This window comes from Heteronotia binoei, chromosome 12, assembly GCF_032191835.1.
Source record: "Heteronotia binoei isolate CCM8104 ecotype False Entrance Well chromosome 12, APGP_CSIRO_Hbin_v1, whole genome shotgun sequence".
NCBI lineage: Eukaryota > Metazoa > Chordata > Lepidosauria > Squamata > Gekkonidae > Heteronotia > Heteronotia binoei.
Window position 1 is genome coordinate 69,919,193 of NC_083234.1, and position 20,049 is coordinate 69,939,241.

General features: G+C 48.1%; 1 protein-coding gene across 1 annotated transcript; it reads left to right on the forward strand.

The window, feature by feature from the left end:
- The first annotated feature begins 402 nt into the window (after nucleotides 1–402).
- Nucleotides 403–14,455, forward strand: ST6GALNAC4 (ST6 N-acetylgalactosaminide alpha-2,6-sialyltransferase 4). The gene is made up of 5 exons (XM_060251400.1): nucleotides 403–482; nucleotides 4,080–4,265; nucleotides 9,612–10,024; nucleotides 11,486–11,593; nucleotides 12,762–14,455. The coding sequence occupies exons 1-5, from the start codon at nucleotides 471–473 to the stop codon at nucleotides 12,949–12,951; spliced, it is 909 nt and encodes a 302-aa protein (XP_060107383.1). The 5' UTR covers nucleotides 403–470; the 3' UTR covers nucleotides 12,952–14,455.
- The last annotated feature ends 5,594 nt before the right edge of the window (nucleotides 14,456–20,049 follow it).

The window sequence follows — 20,049 nt, forward strand, 5'->3', positions numbered from 1 at the left end:
GTGAAGGTACAGTGTTGATGAGCTGGCATGACAGGAGGGAGGGCCCGCATGCTGTTGTTTACTCTTCCCGTCTGGTTTGGTGTAGTGGTTAAAAGTGCCAGACTCTAAGCCGGAGAACCGAGTTTGATTCCCTGCTCCTCCATGTGCAGCCTCTGGGTAAGAGTTATCGTTTCTGGGGAAGGAGACGGTAAGCAGATGGTATGGGTGGGATGATAAATCCAATCTCTTCGTTTTCTGTGTGACATCAGAAAGTGCAGAGGGCAAGCCCTCAGGGCTGGAACTGTCTCTTGATAGCTTCGGACCAAAGTCCTTCCAAAGGGAGTGGCGGGGCCCGTTATCAGCCTTGCTGCTGCGGCGACACACCTTTGAGAGCGAGTCTGAACCATCCGTTTGTGTGTCTTGTTTTTGCAGGGTACTGAGAACTCCTCCCGGCCCAAGGCAAAATATATGACTGACGAGACCTTAAAAGGATGTGGGTGTTTGTAAGTATCTGGAGAAGCAGCCTTTTAGAGAGGAGCAAAACCCCTGCCCGGGGGAAGAGCTGCTCGATTCTCTCTCAACTTTTTCTCTCCTTGTGAGCTTCGTTGGGTTAGGGTTAGGTGTTGGGTGTGTTACGAATGGGATGTTGTTCAGAATGTGAAAAAGGTAGCCCCGCGGGACTTCTGGTCTTGGAACTTCCTTTTGGAAAAGGTGAACTCACTTGTATTGATGCAGAACATATCGGTATATGTCCAGCCAGGGGTGGAATTCTAGCAGGAGCTCCTTTGCATATTAGGCCACATCCCCTTGATGTAGCCAATCCTCCAAGAGTTTACGAGGCTCTTTTTTTGGTAAGCTCTTGGAGGATTGGCTACATCAGGGGCGTGTGTCCTAATATGCAAAGGAGCTCCTGCTAGAATTCCGCCGCTGCGTCCAGCTGCCCAGCAGTTCAGCTGATGTTCCCTGGGGCCTTTTTTGGTTGGCAAAACAGTGCAGGGGGAGAAAAGGCTGAAGGCTCCCATGCTGTGGTTCCAATCCAAATCAGTGCCCTGCCTTGCCTTGCTGTCATTTCTCTCACGCCTGACGCCTGGCTGTCTCAGCCAAAGTCAAACGACAGAAACCCAGACACTAGGCATCACAAATTGTAGGGTGTGCTTTGATTCTAGGGTGCAAAGCTGTGTAATGCAATACTAGATTGCACGCTTACAAGTCAGACATAATGGCAGCTTTTGAATATCACGACATGCCTCTGTTTGTGTGTGACTGGCTCCAACGTGGCTTGTTTTTGCACTCTCCCTCTTTTCTCCCCTTATGTCTTGGCACAAAGTTTCCTCGTTTGTGAAGTCTTCGATTGGAGTTTGAAGGCATCGCAGGCCGTGCTGCATATGGAAGAGGAGGTGGGAAAGGAGCAAACGGCAATAAGCTGTGTTCGTGCCCATCAGCTCCTTGGAAGGAAAACAGGCCTGGAGCTACAATGGGACCCCAGGGGTCCAGGCCCCACCAATCAACCCCCTGCGTAACCTTTCTGGCCCCATCAGTCAGTCCACCATTGCTTGCCGCTGCTCTGTTCAAGAGGCCTTAACCCCTTTCTCCCCCCCCCCTTACCATCAGCGTTGCCTCTAAGCTGCAGTGTCCTGTGAGCAAAAATTCTGCTTTGTGAGCTACTGGCATTCAAGTTGTGAGCTACTGCATGAATTAGTGTGCTCTGGGGTCCTCCTTCCTGAGCTAAGACAAAAATGTGTGAGCTGGAGGCTAAAAATCTGTGAGCTAGCTCACGCTAACTCAGCTTAGAGGGAACACTGCTTACCATCCAGCCTGATAAAAATGCAGGGGATGATGAAAGCTCGTGCATAATTTTCTGATAATAAAAGGGATAATGAGGCATTTGGGTTTTTTGGGGGGGGCATTCGCAGGATATTTTGAGAGTTGACCCTAAGAGCCTGGCCCCCCCTAAATGAAAAAATCCTGCCTGTGGCCCCACCAAATTTAAAATCCTGGCTATGGCCCTAAGGGAAAGGGAAAGCTAACTGTACCAGAAGAGGAGGATAGAAATATTCTATGCAGTCTGGCCACATTCCTCTGTCATAACAGAGTAGAATATTTTTATCCCCATTCCTTCTCTAAGAGAGTAGATGTGGTTTACGTGCTTTTCCCCGCCTCCATTTCATCCTTGCAACAACAACCCTGTGAGGTAGGTGAGACGGAGAGAGAGCGTGACAGACTGAGAGAGAGCCAGTTTGGTGTAATGGTTAAGTGCGCGGACTCTTATCTGGGAGAACTGGGTTTGATTCCCCGCTCTTCCACTTGCAGCTGCTGGAATGGCCTTGAGTCAGCCATAGCTCTCGCAGAGCTGTCCTTGAAAGGGCAATATCTGTGAGAGCCCTCAGCCCCACCCACCTCACAGGGTGTCTGTTGTTGGGGAGGAAGATATAGGAGATTGTAAGCTGCTCTGAGCCTCTGATTCAGAGAGAAGGGCGGGGTATAAATCTGCAGTCTTCTCCTCCTCCTCCCAGGGATCCTCACGGCAGGGGGAGAACTTGATCCGAGGTCTCTCCAATTCTGGTCTCATACCATCCGCAACCCCACAACAGAGAGCGCGTTTCACCGCAGCTCTTGCAGTGCAGTGCTTGTCCGACGTTGCCTTCAAAGCGTTCGATGCCAGAAGACAGGCAGAGACTCAGCTGCGTTTCCTTTCTGGATACAAAACACAACACAGATCTTAGATAGCTTCAGGAGATCCAGATGCATTTTTACTCTTGAGCTGCTCACGACGCGGCAGCTGCTGTTCCCTCCAGCTGAACAGTTTGCCTGGCTGTTGTTACGACGGCTGGACTATTAGCCTTCCTGTTGTGTCTGGCGTCCGTCCCGGAAAGTACAGCACAGCACACCTGTGGGCGGTGCCTGGAAGGGACGAATGCGGCCCGCCTATGACGATCAATGGCGGGAAGTTTAACTGGCCAGGATTGGACCTGACCAGGAAGAAGGTTGTTCCAGGAAATGTATATAACAGGGGACCCGGCCCTGCCATGTTGTCTTTGTAATGCAGTCGCTAATAAAGCATGTTGCCATCTGAACTTCTCCGACTTCAGTACATTACACTTCCCCTAGGTAAACTGCAGCTCCTTGCCTTTAAGCCGCTTTGCTAATTTGTTGCGGTAGTTGCCTCTAACAAGCTCTAAGACAATTACTACATCTCAAGCCTCTTAGAAGCTTCCATCTGCTTAAAGCTCCCACCCCACCCTAAACGAACAAACTCGGCTTTGTGAATTAGGATTGCAGGTTTTCAGAGCAGAGATGGTCGTCAGCTACTGATGAACCTAGTTGTCCACTATTAGACCAAACAGATGTTTGGCACTGAAGGGAAAATGAAAGATTAACACATTGATTCCAGTAGCCTGAGTTTTGTGTCAAGAGATGTGAGGGGCTCCCGCCATGTTTGTGGCCTTCAGTTATGTAGCTTTTCCTTTCCTTGAGGGACTCGCCGAAGAAATCTGTGTGTCTGCCGGAAATGGTGTCAGGTGGCTTGAGGGGGACCGGCTGCCGGAAAGCCCACAGATAAAAATATCTTGCGGTGTCTCCACTGTTGTCCGCTATTAGACCAAACAGATGTTTGGTACTGAAGAGAAAACGAGAGACTAACGCATTGATTCCAGTAGCCCGAGCCTCGTGTCAGAGACGTGAGGGGCTCCCGCCGTGTTTGTGGCCTTTGATTGTATAGCTTTTCTTTTCTTGGAGGGACTCGCCAAAGACAAAGTCTGTGTGTCTGCCGGAAATGGTGTCTGTTGGCATGAGAGGGGCTGGCTGCCAAAAAGCCAACTTGGATAAAAATATCCTGCACCGTCTCCAGAAGATACTCAGCTTCTAAATTTGGCAAATCTCCAGAGGGATGGGATAAAGGAATCAACATATTTTTACCCTTGGGGTGGGTCAGGAATGGATGTACCTTCACTTGCACATTTAAAATATGACAACATTTCTCTGAGCGCTCCATAACAGCAGGGCAGGCCTTTTCTAATTTTTTTAGCTGTACTGGGAAGGTAATTCAGTCCCAGGTGTGTCTACAGCTGCTGATAACAGGAACGCCTCACCTTCTCTTGCAGCTTCGACTGTTCTTAACGCTGATTGTGCTGTGCACTTGCTCCTGCCTCTATTTCTTGCTCTGCCCTCGCTTCTGTGTGCCACTGTGTTGGCTGAGCTGCCAGCGTTCCGAAGAGCAAGACAGACGTTTGCCATCGGTGTCTGGAGCCATCCGGTTTGAGGGCTACATCAGCGTTCCTGATGGCAAGGTGGGCAATGCTCCTTGAAGCCAGCAGGGACTGTTGCCAAGTTAAGGCTGATGTCCAATTGAACCCGGCAGTTTTCAAAAGCAAAAAGCACTCCAGTTTGGTGTAGTGGTTAAGTGTGCGGGCTCTTATCTGGGAGAACCGGGTTTGATTCCCCACTCCTCCGCTTGCAGCTGCTGGAATGGCCTGGGTTGTCCTTGAAAGGGCAGCTTCTCTGTGAGAGCTCTCTCAGCCTCACAGGGTGTCTGTTGTGGGGAGGAAGGTAAAGGGGATTGTAAGCTGCTCCAAGACTCTGATTCAGAGAGAAGAGCGAGGTATAAATCTGCAGTCTCCTCCTTTTCCCTTTTGCCTCTTGAAAACAGCGTGAGGGGGCAGGATTCCTTCATTCCCTACACACACTGTGGTCCCCAGCAGGATTGGGGCCTCACAGCATTTGTAAAAGTAAGAAAAGAAAGGAAAAAGGAAGATTAAATTGGAGTTGCATCCCCCTGCCATACACAGTATCATTGCGAGAGATTCTCGTCCCGAACATAAGAGGGTGGGCTTAGAGTTCAGAATGGGCATATTTTTGGACAATATGAGTTCCAGATTTGCTGCCCTAAACTGCATCTCACCTTTCCTTGCTCCCGATTCCACTTTTAACTTGACGTAGGCCTAATCCTTCCTCATTAGGGTAGCCTCTGGTGTTGGGGTGCTGGGGTACTTGTTTGCCACTTGGAACAGCAAAATGGCAGGGTGAGATCTGGTCTTGTTGCTGGTCTTGGGGGTGTCAAAAGAATAGGAAGGGCTGGGGCAGCATGGTGAATTGCTGGGGACACAGTGAAGTTCCCGTTGTTTTAATGATGCCGCTTCAAGAGGGTATTGGATAAACATATCCAGGTCACCACTGTTGCCAGGTCTGTTTGTAACTCACTCTACGTGGGCTTGCCCTTGGGACTGATCCGGAAACTCCAACTGGTACAGAATAAGAACATAAGAGAAGCTATGTTGGATCAGGCCAATGGCCCATCCAGTCCAACACTGTGTCACATGGTGGCCAAAAAAACCAAGTGCTATCAGGAGGTCCACCAGTGGGGCCAGGACACTAGAAGCCCTTCCACTGTGCCCCCTGCAAGCACCAAGAATACAGAGCATCACTTCCCCAGACAGAGAGTTCCAACAATATGCTGTGGATAATAGCCACTGATGGACCTCTGCTCCATATGCTTATCCAATTCCCTCTTGAAGCTGTCTATGCTTGTAGCTGCCACCATGAGTTCCATGTGTTAATCACCCTTTGGGTGAAGAAGTACTTCCTTTTATTAGTTCTAACCTGACTGCTGACCTGACTGCTGCGGCACATCTGCTGAGTGCATCACTTGTATGGGCTTGGATTTGGCTGGTGCTTCGGCAACTACACTGGCTACCTATAGAGTACCGGGTCCATTTCCAAGTGTTGGTGTTAACCTTCAAAGCCTTGTGCAGCCTGGGACCAACATACCTGAGGGGACCACCTCTCCCCATATGTGCCCTGAAGAGCTTTTACGCTGAGCCAACCAGCATCTATTGGTTGTCCCCAGCCCAAAAGACATCTGATTAGCTTTGAACAGGGCCGGGGCATTTTCCACCCTGTCTCTGGCCGGGTGGATCATACTTCCCCTTGAAATCAGGGCCCTGCCAGAGCTTTTACCATTCCATAGGGCCTGAAAAATGGAGCTGTTCCGCCAGGCGTTTGGCTGAGGCTACAGCGTCCATTTAAGTTGACCTCCCTACCACAGCTCTTTCTGTGTGGGCCTAGTTCTTAGAAGTTCTGTACTCAGTGGCTCCAGTCGCTGACTCTGTGTATTTCTGGCTGACAGCTGTTTTATTCATTTATTTAGTTCCATTTATATCCCGCCCTTCCCGCCAAAGCGGGCTCAGGGCTGCTTACATATTCATGCATATGTATGGGTATAACATATAATAAATAGGATAAAAACCATAAAACAATTTAACAGCCATAAGACATAAACATTTTAATTTTTGTTTTAACTGTTTTAACATATATGTTTTTATTAGCTGTGACACTTTATACGTTGTGATCCACCCTGAGCCCGCTTGCGGTAAGGGCAGAATATAAATCAGCTAGAATAAATGAATATGGAGCAGAGGTTCATCGATGGCTATTAGCCACAGCATACTGATGAAACTCTCTGTCTGGGGCAGGGATGCTCTGTATTCTTGGTGCTTGGAGGGGCAACAGTGCGAGGGCTTCTGGAGTTTTGGCTGGTGGGCCTCCTGATGGCCTCAGTTTTGGCTGCTGTGTGACACAGTGTTGGACTGGATGGGCCATTGGCCTGATCCAACATCGCCTCTCTTATGTTCTTGCATTCTTTTGGGTTGGCTTTAATGGTTTTAAGGTGTGGTTTTAGTACCTATTTTTAAATTTCTTGGCTGCCTTGGTGACCCTTGTGAGGACATAAACATGGTAAAATAAAATAAAGAGGCACTGTAGTTTAGCCAGAGCAGGAACCCAGATGCTGTATGGGGTGAATTTCAGGGAGTGGGGGACGGACATTGTTTGGCCTAAGCTTTCTTCCCTTTAGTTCAAAATGTCCCAGTCATTCTTGGGAGGGAAGATGCTCGTTGCTGTAGGAGAGTTAGCAAAGTACTATTTGAGTAAAGTTTTATTACTTGCGCAGGGCTTTTTTTGTAGCAGGAACTCCTTCGCATATTAGGCCCCCAATGTAGCCAATCCTCCAAGAGCTTACAGTAGGCCCTGTAAGAAGAGCCCTGTAAGCTCTTGGAGGACTGGCTGCATCAGGGGGGTGTAGCTTAATGTGCAAAGGAGCTCCTGCTATTTAAAAAGCCATCATTTGGCATTCATATAGCACTTTTGAGTGCTCAGGGGCTTGCCCTAACATTATCTTTCTGTTATTGTTACAACTTCTTTGTAAAGTAGGCCAGTATTATCTCCATTTTACAGACAGTAGAAGAGCTAAATAAGTGTGTGTTTTCCCTGAGGCCACCTGATGTGAGTGTGGAAGAGGCAAGACTCCCAACAGGAAAACAGCCAGATTCATAACTCAGCCTTTTAGCTCTTATTCTACACCACTGACTTCAGTAGGCAGGGCCCTCTATGTCCTTGCCAGGATCCACACTTCCTCCACTCCAGTGAGAACAAACACAGCTCATTTGCTTTCCCAGTTAACAGATGGACAGTAAGGCTAAGAGAAGGTGGGTTGCAAAGTTTACTTATCCAGTGAGCATCACAGAAAATCTGGGGTCTGAACCCATGGCTTCTCTATTGAAAGCCAGTACCCCATCCCCTCAGTCACGGCTTTCTTTTGTAGCAGGAACTCCTTTGCATATTAGGCCACACACCCCTGATGTAGCCAATCCTCCAAGAGCTTACAGTAAGCTCTGTAAGAAGAGCCCTGTAAGCTCTTGGAGGATTGGCTGCATAGGGGTGTGTGGCCTTATATGCAAAGGAGTTCCTGTTACGAAAAAAGCCATGCTCATTCATATTCTTTCATTCAGTGCAATCAGAAAAGAGGAGAAAAACACAGCCCTACATGAGAAAGGTAACAAAAAAGTTGAGACAAAGTAAAAGAAACTGAAATATAGCTATACACCTAGTGCAATTGCACAAAATATCATATATAATTTAATTATATACATTCAAAACTGTTAAAATATCATTTAAAAACCATAGTTTTATGGTTCTGCATATGAGTGCATAATCCTAATGTAGAGACAAATATCCAATCATATAAATACAAGTTAAAAGGCACAAATTATATCCATATACAAGAAGCAATACCCAACGTGTTTCAGCTAAAAGCCTTCCTTGGTGGTATAATTCAAACTGAGCACTCCATAAATTTAACAAGGAAAAAGGTCCCCTGTGCAAGCACCAGTCGTTTCTGACTCTGGGGTGACGTTGCTTTCACAACGTTTTCATGGCAGACTTTTTACGGGGTGGTTTGCCATTGCCTTCCCCAGTCATCTGCACTTTCCCCCCAGCAAACTGGGTACTCATTTTACCGACCTCGGAAGGATGGAAGGCTGAGTCAACCTCAAGCTGGCTACCTGAAAACCCAACTTCCGCCGAGGATCAAACTCAGGTCATGAGCAGAGCTTAGGACTGCAGTACTGCAGCTTTAACACTCTGCACCACGGGGCAATTTAACAAACATATACATAAAACTGATCATACACAGAACAAGCTTTACACTGAAATGTTCACAAATATTCTTGAGATGCAACATGGACAGCTCATCAAGATGTACAATATTTCATGTGCCGCTGGATCTACTTAGGCCCAGTCTGCAATGCTCAGAGCTCCAATGGAGTGCTCAGGTACAAATAAAAAAGAATCAGAATTACTGATTGGATCTGGTTTAGTCCGGGGTGCAAAAATGATGTTTCCACAGGCCCAGAATACCCTCTGAAGCCTCTTCTGTATATTTTCATAGGCCACTCACTGCCCAGTTGGCAGCTGCTTTGAGGCCATTTTTTAAAATGTTGCTGTGTGATTCCAGCCAGTTGGGGATCATGAGTGAGCCCTACAGTGCCATTGTAGCCAGGCAGATTTGGCTATGTCATCATGTTGTGAAGGCAAGTTAGAGTGAGGGCAAAGTGCCTTGTCCTCTCTCAGAATTGGCTGTTGAATTCCTTTCCAAAAGCAGTTTGTTCTGGGTCCATCCCTGCTGGAATTCAGCTTCCAGAGCCTCTGGAGATCAACTGAATTTTACTTCATCAGGGAGAGCGGAATGCATCAACTGTTAATGTGCTGTGAGTGGCTTGTTTTGGTACACCCACTAGATGGCCCCAGCGTGGGTGCTGTTGAGAGAGCACAAAAAATGTATGAGGCAAGTTTCCACCATTTTGTGTATGGCCTTAAAAGTGGGGGCAAGGAAACACTTTAGTGTGCTGTTGAGAGAGCACAAAAATGTATGAGGCATGTTTCCACCATTGTGTGTGGCCTTAAAAGTGGGGGCAAGGAAACACTTGAGGGGATAGTGTGCTGTTGAGAGAATATAAAAATACTTGAGGTATGCTTCCGTCATTTTGTGTATGGCCTTTAAAAGTGAGGGGCAAGAAAGCACTTGAAGGGACAGTCTGCTGTTGAGAGAGCACAAAAATGTTTGAGAGGCATGCTTCCTCCATTTTGTGTATGGCCTTAAAAGTGTGGAGCAAAGAAACACTTGAGGGGATAGTGTGCTGTTGACAGAACACAAAAATATTTGAGTTATGCTTCCGCCATTTTGTGTATGGCCTTAGAAGGGGGGCAAGGAAATACTTGAGGGAATAGTCTTGGCCTTAGTCTTGCCATAGCCCTCCAATGTGCTGCAGCTTCTTCTAACCTCACGTCTCTTCTTCCTTTAGCCATTGGTCCGAACCCCTTGTCGTCAGTGTGCTGTGGTATCCAGCTCTGGGCAGATGTTGGGTTCACATTCGGGGAAGGAAATTGACGACAAAGAATGTGTCCTGCGTATGAACCAGGCTCCCACACAAGGCTATGAGGATGACGTAGGTGCCCGGAGCACCATTCGGATGGTTTCCCATACCAGTGTTCCCTTACTGCTGAGGAACCAGTCTTACTTCTTCAGACAGGCCCGGGACACCATCTACATCATTTGGGGCCCCACAAAGCTGATGAACCGGGAGAAGGTGGGCATGGTTTATAGGACACTCCTGAAGGTGAAGGAGATGTATCCCAGCTTGCACCTCTACACGCTGACTGAGAGGATGATGACCCACTGCGATGATCTCTTCCAGGTCGAGACAGGGAAAGACAGGTGAGAGCTGGTTAGCGGGACGCCCACAGCTAGAGGGATGTGGTGAAACTGCTCTTTGGTGTTTTGCAGGAGTTAGTGGACTTGGTTCTTTTTCATCTGAGTTCTTTGGTCGTCTTTTGCTGTCTTTCTCTTCGCAGCTGGAAACAGAAGATGGTTTTGTTCTAAATGACTAGGGTCAGTATGCATTTAGGCAGATTGTGGCTGCATCCCCATGGCCGTAACGTTCATGGTTCTTCTGCCACCACTAAAAATGCAGAGGCATTTGCAGCGGCATTGGAACACCCACACCATAGCTTTTCCCGCACCTTCCTTGTCCCAGCCCACCCTTGGCAGCCATTTTTTTTAAAAAAATCCTTCATTGGCCCAGAAGGGGAGAAGAATGGCATTGGGTGTATGAGGCAAGGAAAATGGCGGTAATATGGATGGGACCTCTGTCAATGCACACCTTCCTTTCCACACAGCATACAAAGGTCCATACCAAGATCATGTTGTGTTGTGTTTAGGAAGGTTCTCAGCAAAACAGAAGAAAACACGCAAGGCAATGGAGCGGAGACCTGTCTCGTCTAGCCACTCCCCCCACAAACAGCTCAGTCCAGTTCAGGCTCCCGGCTGGAGCAGAACCGCCCTGTGGGGGCAGCCTCTGACCTAGCTGAGGTGGTCATCCACGTCCAGGTGGTATCCCTTCTGACTGCAGGTGCAGGCTTTCAGTATTGTATGACCAGCTTGAGACGGGCAGCAGAACTGAGTGATAAAGCTGATGCTAGTGAACTGCTCTTTGCCCAACTTGCCTGGTGTGGCTGCTGCCGGCATTGTTGCCAAGTTTGTCTCTCTCTGCAGCTTAGTGAAAGGGGCTTTTAAGAAGGTGCCTGCAGGCTGCAGTGGGGGCCATGGGTGGCGGGGAGGGCGCCCAGACTCTGACGTAATTTTCAAGGGGGCCCCCAAGATTTTGACTGCCTAGGGGCCTCCACAGGGTTTAATCCGGCGCTGTTTACCTCGCTCCCCTCGCACGCTGAAAGCTAGCAGCTGAGCATTTACACACTCTGGTGCCTGAAATAATGCTCACAGCTGTTGCTTTGCCTGTGGAGGCTGCTGCGTTTGCAGACTGAAATGCTGACTAGGCAGGAAATGAAAGCAGCTGTGCTGTTTGAAACCACAGTTTGCCTGTTCATTCAGACACTTAGGCTGTTGTGGTGTAGGTTCTGAACAGTGGAGAGCACAAGACGTGGCGTGGCACTGTGTCTGGAAGAAAGACTTCTCCCTCACGTGGTGTTTCTCTCCGTGCAGGGAGTCTTTTTCGTGGAGCAGCTTCAAAATTCATAGCGCAGCATTGAAATGTATGAATTCTGGTCTGAAGTGTTACCATCAAGTAGAATCTGCAGGGGGTGGAGGTGGGGAGTCTTGTCGCGTTAGTGACAGGGGCCGATTCCACCCTCCAGTAGCCCCATGTCTCTCAAATTGCAGGATGAAGTCTGGCTCCTATTTGAGCACCGGCTGGTTCACCATGGTCTTAGCGATGGAGATGTGTGAGCAGATCTTTGTCTTCGGCATGGTCAACGAAACCTACTGCAGGTATGGTCATGAGGTGGTTCGTTAAGTAACCCAAGTGTTCATTTGGTTTTTTTAAAAGCAGGGCTGGGCTGTGGAGAGCCAGAAATGCTACAATAAAATTTGTTAGTCTAAAAGGTGCTACTGGACTCTTTACTATTAAGAAGAAAACGAGTAGTTGAATTTATATCCTGCTGTTTCACTCAGATTCTCAGAGCGGGTTACAATCTCCTTCCCTTCCTCACCCCACAACAGACACCTTGTGAGGTAGGTGGGGCTGAGAGAGCTCTGAGAGAACTGTAACTGGCCCAAGGTCACCCAGCAGCTGCATGTGGAGGAGTTAGAGTCCACCACTCTTAACTCTTAACAGGTTATAGTTCACTATTCTTAGCCACTACCCCAAACTGGCTCTCACCCTAACCTTATTTCACAAGATGGTTGTTGTAAAAGATAAAATAGAGGAGACAAGAAGGATATTTTGATTATTTTACAAGGATGTTGTAAATCGCTTTGGGCTCCTTTAAAGGGAAAAGAATGTTCACATGACCTTTAAGCAGTCAGCAACAGTGATCATGCGAGAGTGGAAAACGTTTTCATTCTTGTTTTTTTCCTTTTATATCTTTCATTTCTGTTAATGCCACTTATATCATATAATGCATTTGTCATTTTCTCTGGGGAACGCCAGTCCAGCTGGCCAGTTTCAAAACAATAGTTAACCCGTGCTTAGATGCCTGTCCCTTGGAAGCAGATATATCCAGTCTCTCACACAGACACAAAATACATTTTTTTTATCTTGTTTTACTCAGTACAAACTAAACATGCCCTAAATCCAGGCCTCGGATTCAGTGGGAGCTCACAGGAGCATGGCTCCTGAACCTTTCTGAGAGTTCCACCTCTTCCTCCTGAGAGTTCCACCTCCTTGTCCATTGAATAGTAGGTGCAGCTGCATAACAATCCCTGGATGAGCTCCACCACCTATTTTTCTACAAAATGACCCCTGCCTAAACCTATTTGGAGTATCTCTGGTAGCACTGGAAAAAAGGTTGGTTTGAAATATTCTAGAGAATACGTGCTTTTAGTGAATAATTTCACCCGAGTCATGCATGGACTAATTTTCCAATTTTTAAAAGAAGTTTAAATCCCTGCCAAATGGGTTTCCAAACCTGCCCTTTCTTTTTACTCTTTATGGCAGAGACAAGAGCCAGCCTCCTGTGCCTTACCACTACTTTGAGAAGGGCAAGCTGGATGAATGCAGGATGTACCTGGCCCATGAAAGAGCTCCACGCGGGGGGCACCGCTTCATCACAGAGAAAGCCGTCTTCTCTCGCTGGGCCAAGAAGAGGAACATTATCTTCTCTCACCCTTCGTGGCTAGGTGGCTAAAGGGGCTTCTGGCCATTGGACTCTGTTGCGACTTGAAACACTGTGCCTGGTTGGCGGGTGGGTGCCTTTGCGGCCATTTCCTGGGGAGCCACGTCAGTTGAGTTGCCGACGCTGAAGTGCCCTCAGGAGGGAGAGTGTGAAGAGGAAGGAACCTTCGGGGACCAAGCGGCCATCTTGAGAAGGCTGCTCCCTGGATCACCCTGTTGACTGTTGTACTAGTATTGAATCAGGATTAATATTGTAATTCTGGGTTTTATGGAGACCTGTGCTGGCACATAGTGGGCCTCTGTGTCTGTGTTTTTATTTTTGGGGGGCGTTTTTCCTATGGATTTGACCTCCCTGAAAGTGAGTCGAGAGCTGATGCCTGTTCCCCTTGCAATTCTGCTCTGGAAAAGACTTTTTAAAAAAAGGTATAAAGCCTTGTCTGCACAGATTATTGCAGAATGAATTGGTAGAGTCTGGAGGTGGAAAAGTGGACTGTACCACTTCAGATACGTTCTGAATAAAACTTTGTTGGTCTTAAAGGTGCACTTGACCTACTTTGTACCACTTCAGGCCGCACTTTCTGCTTGATGTGCTGCTTTTCTATATAAGGAATCTCTCCTCCCCTGCGATGAGTGAACATTCAGAAGTGATGTCCTTCCCCTATAGTGTGAAGTGGTATAGCCCTCCATTTCAACTTACTGCCACCTCCAGACTTTACCACCACGTGAGACTTTTTGACATGAAGTTATTGTGTGGTTTGGGTGCTGAATGCCTGTGTTTTTCCGTTATGCTGCTTGCATTTCCGTTTGATGTCTTTTCTTGTCGCTTTCTTAAATCTGATCAAAAGTGGCTTCAGAAATTGTGGAGAACTGAGGAGAAAAACACTGAAAGATAACCAATGGCAAACGAGGAAGCATGGGGGGGGGAACCAGCTGCATTTCTGCCCCCAAACTGTGGGGAAACCTCCCTTTACAAAGGCCCACACATCGATTTCACGCTCACCCTTATGCCGCTCTCACGTCCGTCTTCTCAGCATGGCGTCCTCCCAATTTCCCACTATTTGCGCTGGGGTTGCAGCAAACATTGTGGGTTTTGCGCAGCAAATGGAAACCGCTAAAAACCAGTTTCCTTTTGCTGCGCGAAAACTGCAACGTTTGCTGTAGCCCCGGCGCAAATAGTGGGAAATTGGGAGGACACCGTGCTGAGAAGACGGACGTGAGAGTGGCATAAGGTGAGTGCGAAATCGGCCACAGAGTTTTCCTCCTGCCTTAATTTTCTTTTGGGGGTGAGGGAACATCCATTCCATAGAATGTTGTCCTCTAATTGTCTGCTTCCCAGGTTCCCCCATCCCTCGTATGTTGTATCTCAGGAGACTGCAACATTGTGCCCCGTGGGTGCCATGATGCCACCAACGCCGCCCACAGTGTTATTTCAGAAAGTGACTGGAGCCATGTGGCTTCTGATTGGCCTCTGGAGATCTGATTGGTTGTGCAAAATAAAATAATGTTTCAGCTGCGGATTCCACCACAGTGTTTTTATTTGCTCTCATTCTTCTTTCGAGCGTATTTTGAAATTACCCCTCCTCCTGCAGCAGCCATTTTGTCACTGGCTCTGCTTCCTATGGCAGCCATTTTGTTGTTGCACCAGCACTCTTCATTAGAATTCCAAAGGTACCCACAGATATTAAAAGGCTGAGGACCCCTGCTCTATTTCAAGCCGTGTTTGGTACAGTTTCTCAAGAAAGAACGTCAGCCAAGTGTCCGCAAGCCGCCTGGATAGGAAGGCACATATTTGTAAAGGTCCCACCCACATTGGCATCATTTTCCTTTTGTCGGGGCTTTTTCTGTAGCAAGAACTCCTTTGCATATTAGGCTACACCACCTGATGTAGCCGATCTTCCAAGAGCTTACAGGGCTCTTACTACAGGGCTTTGTAAGCTCCAGGAGGATTGGCTCCATCAGGGGTATGTGGCCTAATATGCAAAGGAGGTCCTGCTACAAACCCCCCCTGCCTTTTGTCATCCCCTTTGAGCTGCCATCTTTGCTCCATTGCACCTCCAGAGGGCTTTTTGAAGGTCTTTAAAATAAATCAGGAATTGCTGTTGCACTTAAAACGTAAGCTCCACTAGCTCCCGCCCACTTTCTAATGCCCTTGGCAGGTACCAGAAGAGCAGGCGCCACATTTGGGATTCCTGCCTTAGCCTAACCTTCCTACAGGTTTGTTGTGGTGACAAAAGGCAGGAGAGGAAAACCAGGAATGCCCCTCTTAGCTCTTTCTCGGAAGGGAGGAATGTGAATTCACACATGAAAAGAGAAATGTTAAAGGGTTTGTGTCATATCCTGTCCTTAAATAGCCTATGTGATATCCACATACAGACTTCCCAAGTCTGTGTTGAAAAATACTTGGAAATTTTGGGAGTAGATCCGGGAGAGAGCAGGGTTTGGGAAGGGGACGGGCCTCAGCATGGTGCCACCCTTCCAAGCAGCCATTTTCTCCAGAGGAAACTGTGTAAGATAACCACCGGAAACAATGAAACTTTTATGCAAAGTGTGTACATATGCGTTTTTAGTGAAAATTAAACAAAGACAGAACTAAGGAACACTGGATATTCTTGAAATTTTCCCACAAAGTCTCTCGACAGTCTTAGAAAACGATGGCCTCTTCAAATAGGACTTAATAAAGACGTGGGTGAAGTCTTTAATTTCTTAGTGTTCCACTCATGATGGTAGGGAGAGAATAAGAAACCGCTTTTAAAAGGACTCCTCACAGTTTCGCTTGTTAGTTCTTCCTCAGCCTCTTTCTCCTGACGTTACGTGGAGCTGTTACCATAAAACATAAAGCAAACATTTGTGGAGATCTCTCTCCTCCATTTGGGGAAAGGCACAAGGAGAAAGGGACATGGTAGCTGTGGGGGCGGAGCTGCCCCCCCCCCACTGGCCAGCTGACTGGGGGCAGGAAGGAGCCTGGGAAAGCGGGAGAACCCCCACTGGGGCCTGCGGATTGGCGAACCTAAATTATTCTCATCCACTTCTCTTTCAAGCGGATTCCATTCCAACAAACTAGACAACCTGGACAACATAGTAGGTCCAAATTGCATTCTGCAGCTTGGAAGCTGTAGCTGTTAAGGTGATAAGAGACCAGAAATTCTTATCAAGCTCCCCAGCAACCAGCAGCTTTCCTCTTTTGTGAAACTCTGTACATTGATCCCTGCATCACTGTGGGTGAATCAGTTCTGAAGACAGTCCAGCAGTTCAGCTACCTGGGGTGCATCATCTCCTCAGATGCCAAGATTGACAAGGAGATTGACAACAGGCTGGCAAAGGCAAACCGTGCATTTGGCCAACTGCACAAAAGAGTGTGGAGCAACAAGCATCTGAAAAAAGGCACAAAGATCAATGTTTACAAAGCGGTTGTGATGACAACCCTCATCTACGGCTCCAAATCGTGGGTTTTATACCGTCATCACCTGCGACTCCTTGAGCGCTTTCATCAGCGCTGCCTTCGCACCATCCTCAACATCCACTGGAGTGACTTTGTGACCAACACTGAAGTCCTCAAGCGGGCGGAGGTTACCAGCATCGAGGCACTGCTGTTGAAGACGCAGCTGCGCTGGGCAGGGCATATTTCTAGGATGGAAAACCACCGCCTTCCCAAGATTGCCCTGTATGGCGAACTCTCCACCGGCCATCGAAATAGAGGGGCACCAAAGAAGAGGTACAAGGACTCCTTGAAGAAATCCCTTAGCACCTGTCACATCAACCATCACCAGTGGTCTGACCTAGCCTCAGATCGCAAAGCATGGAGGCACACCATCCACCAGGCTGTCTCTTCCTTTGAGAACGCACGCATAGCTGGTCTTGAGGACAAAAGGAGATTGAGGAAGAATCGCACTGCTACAGCACCAACCCTAAATCAGACTTTTCCCTGCAGCCGCTGTGGCCGGACCTGCCTGTCCCACATTGGTCTTGTCAGCCACCAGCGAGCCTGCAGCAGACGTGGACTATTGCACCCTTCTTAAATCTTCGTTTGCGAAGCCAAGCCGATAGAGAGAGAGATCCTGCCCCTACAGGGCTAAGCCAGCTAGTACTGGAGTCAGCTATAGAACCATTTGAAAAAACTGATCTTCCACTGGCCATCCTCATATCCAACACCCCATTCTCTACCATCTTGAGCAGAGAGGTTTCCTTGCTCTATGACACGCCAGGGCTGAATCTTATGCCTAGGGTTGCCAGGTCGGTGTTGGAAAATACCTGGAGACTTTGGGGGTGGATCTGGGAGAGGGTGGGGTTTGGGGAGGGGAGGGGCTTCAGCACAATGCAATGCCACAGAGTCCATCCTTCAAAGCAGCCATTTTCTCCAGGGGAGCTGATCTCCACCAGCTGGAGGTCAGTTGTGAAAGTGGGAGATCTCCAGGCCCCGCCTGGAGGCTGGTAACCCTAAAACTCCTGGAGATTTGGAGGTAGGGTTGCCAGGTCCATGTTGGAAAATACCTGGAGACTTTGGGGGTGGATCTGGGAGAGGGCGGGGTTTGGGGAGGGGCCTCAGCATGGCCCAATGCCATAGAGTCCACCCTTCAAAGTAGCCATTTTCTCCAAGGGAGCTGGTCTCTGCCAGCTGGAGAGCAATTGTGAAAGCGGGAGATTTCCAGGCCCCACCTGGAGGCTGGCAACCTTGCTTATACACCAAACTATGATTGCTTCTGCTATTTTGCCCTCCCCCATCTTCATCCCCTTTCACACAGTGTTAAAAAAATTATCACGTTCTTGAAAGCACCTGATGCTTCAGTGCTGTTGGCCCATATGAAAGTGGTTTTCTTCTGTGTTGCCTTGCGAACGTGGCCTTAGGTATCTAGCTCAAGCTCTTGCTTTCTGAGAGGAGAAGGGCTCTGATTCCTCCTGGCAGGCGGAGTGGTTGTGGTTTTCTTGTGTTTGCTGAAGGACTCAAGGAATCTTGACTTGCAACAACAGATAAGAAGAAGTCTAGAATAAACTGGCGTTTGAAAGAGCCAAAACAGCCCAAATCAAGAAATGGAGAAACAAGGAAGGTAATTTTGTACTGTCTTTAAATGTTGTCTGTTAGGTTTGCCAGCCTTTAGTTGGGACCTGGAGATCTCCCGCTTTGACAACTAATCTGCTGGCAGAGATCAGCTCCTCTGGAGAAAATGGCTGCTTGAAAGGGTGGGATCTATGATAGGGTTGCCAATCCCCAGGTGGGGGCTGGGGATCCCTCAGTTTGGAGACCCTCCCCCCACTTCAGGGTTATCAGAAAGTATGTGTGGGGGGGAAATGTCTGCAGGGCACTCCATTATTCCCTATGGAGACCAATTCCCATAGCGTATAATAGAGTATTGATCCGTGGGTATTTGGGGCTCTGCGGGGGTGCTATTTTTGAGGCAGAGGCACCAAATTTTCACCATAGCATCCAGTGTCTCCCCACCCAAATACCTTCCAAGTTTCAAAAGGATTGGACCAGGGGGTCCAATTCTATGAGCCCCAAAAGAAAGTGTCCCTATCCTTCATTATTTCCTATGGAGGGAAGGGATTTTAAAGATGTATGGTCACTTTAAATGTGATAGCCAAAACTCCCTTGAAGCTCAATTATGCTTGTCGCATCCTTGCTCCTGGCTTCAACCCCAAAGTCTCCTGTCTCCACCCCCAAAGTCCCCAGATATTTCTAACACCTAGGACACCAACGGCAGCTATGTCCTGATCTGTAAAATGTGCTTACACCATCCATGCTCTCTTATCTGCTTGTTTTAATTGTTTCATTGGATTTTTAATTGTTCAATTATGCTGTAATCCGCCCTAAACCCATTATGGGAAAAGGGCAGACTATAAATCTGCAAAATAAATAAATAAATATTTCTTGAATTGGACTTGGCAACCCCACTCTATGGCGTTGTACCATGCTGAGGCCCCTCTCCTCCCCAAACCCCACACTCTCCCGGATCTACCCTACCCCCAAAGTCTCCAAGTATTTTTCAGCACAGACTTGGGAACCCTAACAGTATGTGTATATTGGATAGGCCAGGGGTAGCCAACGGTAGCTCCGCAGATGTTTTTTGCCTACAACTCCCATCAGCCCCAGCCAGCATGGCCAATGGCTGGGGCTGATGGGAGTTGTATAGGGTTGCCAATCCCCAGGTACGGGCAGGAGATCCCCCGGTTTGGAGGCCCTCCTCCCGCTTCAGGGTCGTCAGAAAGCGGGGGGAGGGGAGGGAAATGTCTGCTGGGAACTCTGTTATTCCCTATGGAGATTTATTCCCATAGAAAATCATGGAGTATTGATCTGCGGGTATCTGGGGCTCTGGGGGGGGGGCTGTTTTTTGGGGTAGAGGCACCAAATTTTCAGTATAGCATCTAGTGCCTCTCCCCAAAATATCCCCCAAGTTTCAAAAAGATTGGACCAGGGGGTCCACAAACCCTTGACACAAACCCTTTGATGTGTCTCTTCCGTGTGTTCATTGACGTCCCGCCCTTCCTAGAAAGAGCTAAGAGGAACATTCCTGGTTCTTCTCTCCTTCCTTTTGTTACCACAACAACCCTGTAGGGAGGTTAGGCTAAGGCAGGAATCCCAAATGTGGCGCTTGTTCTTCTGGTACCCGCCAAGTGCTTTTGAAAGTGGGCGGGGGCCGGCGGGGCTTTTGCCCCACAAGGCTTATGATTGGCCTGTGGAGATTTATTTGGCTAGGCAAGTTTTTAAAAGGGCTGTTTTAAAGGGCAGCATCTTCCACCACAACACAAGATATGAATTGGGAGCCTAAAAGTAAACTGTGGTGGCCATTTTGCGGCTGGCTCTGCCTCATGCAGCAGCTATTTTGTGACATACATTTGGGGGCTGTGTGAGAATTCCAAAGGGTGCCCACATGCTAAAAGGGCAGGGACCCCTAGGCTAAGAGAAAGTGGCCAGGAGTCACCTAGTAAACTTTGTGGCTGATTGCTGGTAGCCTGGGAGGCACCTTGACACATGCTAAATGAAAAAGATGCCGTTTCAGTCCAGTTCTGCAACTGTTCCCAAGTGGCTTTTGCCATTTCACACAATAAAATCCAGTCGCAACGTGCATTGAACATGGACTGAGTGTGTTATTTAGTGTGTGTGAAAGTGTTAGGGTCC

Excerpts from the sequence above, each read along its gene's own strand:
- ST6GALNAC4 (XM_060251400.1), top strand. Across the intron at positions 10,025-11,485 it reads GTCGAGACAGGGAAAGACAG|GATGAAGTCTGGCTCCTATT; the intron begins GTGAGAGCTGGT and ends CTCAAATTGCAG. Across the intron at positions 11,594-12,761 it reads GTCAACGAAACCTACTGCAG|AGACAAGAGCCAGCCTCCTG; the intron begins GTATGGTCATGA and ends TCTTTATGGCAG.